Source organism: Lactuca serriola, chromosome 8, assembly GCF_051521515.1.
Source record: "Lactuca serriola cultivar US96UC23 chromosome 8, Lser_US96UC23_V15, whole genome shotgun sequence".
Classification (NCBI taxonomy): Eukaryota; Viridiplantae; Streptophyta; class Magnoliopsida; order Asterales; family Asteraceae; genus Lactuca; species Lactuca serriola.
In genome coordinates this window covers 109,731,448-109,734,329 of record NC_136415.1, presented here as the reverse complement: position 1 = coordinate 109,734,329, position 2,882 = coordinate 109,731,448, and the positions used below count along the sequence as shown (strand labels likewise).

General features: G+C 31.7%; 1 protein-coding gene across 1 annotated transcript; it reads right to left on the bottom strand.

The window, feature by feature from the left end:
• Positions 1-964: 964 nt before the first annotated feature.
• Positions 965-1,601, bottom strand: LOC145070001 (thylakoid soluble phosphoprotein). Its single transcript, XM_079016923.1, has one exon. The coding sequence runs from the start codon at positions 1,463-1,465 to the stop codon at positions 1,097-1,099; it is 369 nt and encodes a 122-aa protein (XP_078873049.1). The 5' UTR covers positions 1,466-1,601; the 3' UTR covers positions 965-1,096.
• Positions 1,602-2,882: the final 1,281 nt, after the last annotated feature.

Genomic DNA, 2,882 nt, shown 5'->3' with positions numbered 1-2,882 from the left:
GATTTTCTGCTTTAAATATTTTTGATAACTTATAAAACTCATCAGTTTCGACAAGACACAAATATGCATGACAGGACACGATTGACACGTTTAGGGACAGGGGATAAATATGGTTTTTTAAATGTAAGAGAATACGAGCTAATTTTTTGGACAAATATACTCTCACATGGTATGCATGTGAGAGGAAGAAAACAACATTCAGATGACGCCTGCTCAAGGGATAGGCATTGTAATAAACGATAACCACAAGGAAGAGTTGTTTAACAAAAAAAATGTTGGACCAAAGTAGTATATTATACCAAACTACAGAGACTATTTATGTGATTTTATAAAAAAAATAATTATAGGTACATTGTTATAAATTGTTCATTTAACATCTTGTTTTTTTAGTTTTAGTAAAAAAAAGAAGGCGAAATAAGATAATTAGAGAAATAAAGAAGACAAAAGAAAAAAAAAAATATGTTCTTAAAGAGAAATGAAAAGAAAATTAAAATATATATTTTTTTTTCTCAAAATCCTTCCAAAATTGAAGGGAAGTTAGGAGGGGAGGTTAACTTTCAACTTCCTTCCCATTCCTTTTATTAAAAAAAAAAAAAAAAGTAACACTAATTTATTTTTCCTTTTAACTATTTCTATTTATCTCTTTTATTTTTCTTGGTAACATGGTGTTAATAGAATTTTACCTGAATTAACAAATGATCCTAACTGGAAGGGATGGGAACCATTACACAATATATAATTTAAACGACCAAAAATGTCAAAAATTCAAGTTAGAGTTCTTTTCTAAGTTCTATATTCCCCAACATCATGGAGATATGTAGTTTGCCTATTATTTATATGCTCTAATTTTATGTCCCTGGCCATATCAAGTGAAATTTTTTAAGATCCATCACTAAAAGACAAAGTATTGTAGATGATTCTTAACAAGAGGTAACAATGCTCAATGTGCAGATGTAAAGGTATATATAGCAAAATCGAGAAATGCATAATTCTTTAATGTGCTTTGGACAGATTATATTTTTATAATCAAATATTAAAATGCGATATTATACTGAATTTTATAAAAATTCCGAACTAACATGATAGAATCCACATATCATTTCTTAGCAAAGAATCCACCAAGGCCACCAAAGCCACCGCTTCCAGCATCCTTCTTTGGTGGCGCCGCCGAAGTCGTGGTCTTCTTACTGGAAATGGTGGTGGTACCACTCTTGCCCTCCACCTTCTGGAGAATTGGATCAGTCTCCACCAGCTGATCGAACTTCACCAGTGCACCCATAAGAAAATCGAAAAACCCCTTCTCCTCACTGCTTCCACCGGAACCTTTTGCAGCTGTAGCGAAGGTCTGTACTCTTCTTGCTCTTGTGGTGGCGATGCTGGTGGTGGTGGTGGTGATGCTGCTAGTACTGCTGCTGACGGTCGTCGATATGGTGGCCGGAGCAAGGAACATGTTCAAGGAAGCCATTTTTGGAAACTTAAGTTTTTAGTTTTTGGTTGAGTGGTTTCTGTGAGGATGAAGGAATCGATCAAAGTATATGGAGATAATACAACTGGTGTGTGCCACAAGCCTTCCACAAGTTGCTTATCTTCAAACTTTTTTGTGTTATAGAAAAACTAGATATTAAATTTAAATAACGTTTTGTTTTTATTATTATTTCGTGGGGATGAAAAGGTGGAGGGGCTCATCTTCAAGCAAACATGGTTACAAGTTTGACACGTGGGATCAAATTTTTTGGGTAGGCGTGATAAAAACACTACGACTGAAGGGAAAAAACGAGCCGTCTATGTCCGTACCAACTGATCTTGTGGTTCGTGACTTCGTATAATGTACATAAAACTTTTTTTCGCGACATATATTTATTCAACTTCTTTTAGCGAAATAATTTTATATCAATGTTTTAAAAATGATTAGACGGTACTAGGTTAGCCGAGTGACTCCAATTAACTTAGACACACCTTCTTATCTTATTATACCTTCTTATTATGTTCATTAATAACATGATATTTGCTAAAAATATTTGGTTTTATTCTTTTTATCCATCATAACAGGTTTTAAGTTTATAATTTTTTTATGTTTTTACCTAAGTATTTTTTTTTTCATATTATATGTATTCATTCAAAAACAATGTCTGTATGCAAAAATGATTAATTTGTAGAGTTTTATTTCAAAATTAGTTTCATAAACTAGTAAAATGGTGAATGGAAGACTTGTGATTTTCAAAAATAACATAACAAGTTATACCCACCGATCATCTTGCAAGTTTTAGAAACATTAAACAAGCACCAAAGAAGAAGATGAAGAGATAACCACATTTGTAGTTTTTTGGGTCTTCTTTGGAGACTTGGAAGTTAATGGAGAATGGGGAACTTTTGAGACACCAACGTGAAACCAAGTTCATGTAGATGCTAGTCAAAACTCTTAAACTGTAAGTTCTTATCCAAATATGACTTAAAGAGAGCAAAACACTAGCAAATAATCTTCTTACACTTCTTTGCAAGAGAGAATATGGGAGAGTACGAGGGAGCTACATTTTTGGTAAGTAAAAAAATAAATGAATGAAAGTCTTCATCAAGCTAAATCATTACCCAAAAGCTCTTAACACTTTAGGCACTCCATACCCTAAAGCCTACATGTCTCCTATGTATCTTAAGCCATGCTTATTTTCCTTTATTATATTCAAAAGACCATGTAGTGTTTCCTAAAAATTAGCTTATCTCTTTATATATATATATATATATATATATATATATATATATATATATATATATATATATAAAGAGAAGAGAAATTTATAAAATTCTTATAACTTTTTATAAAATATAAACTTTAACATTTAACTAAAAGACAACAGAGTATTTATAGTCCAAAATAATATACATGA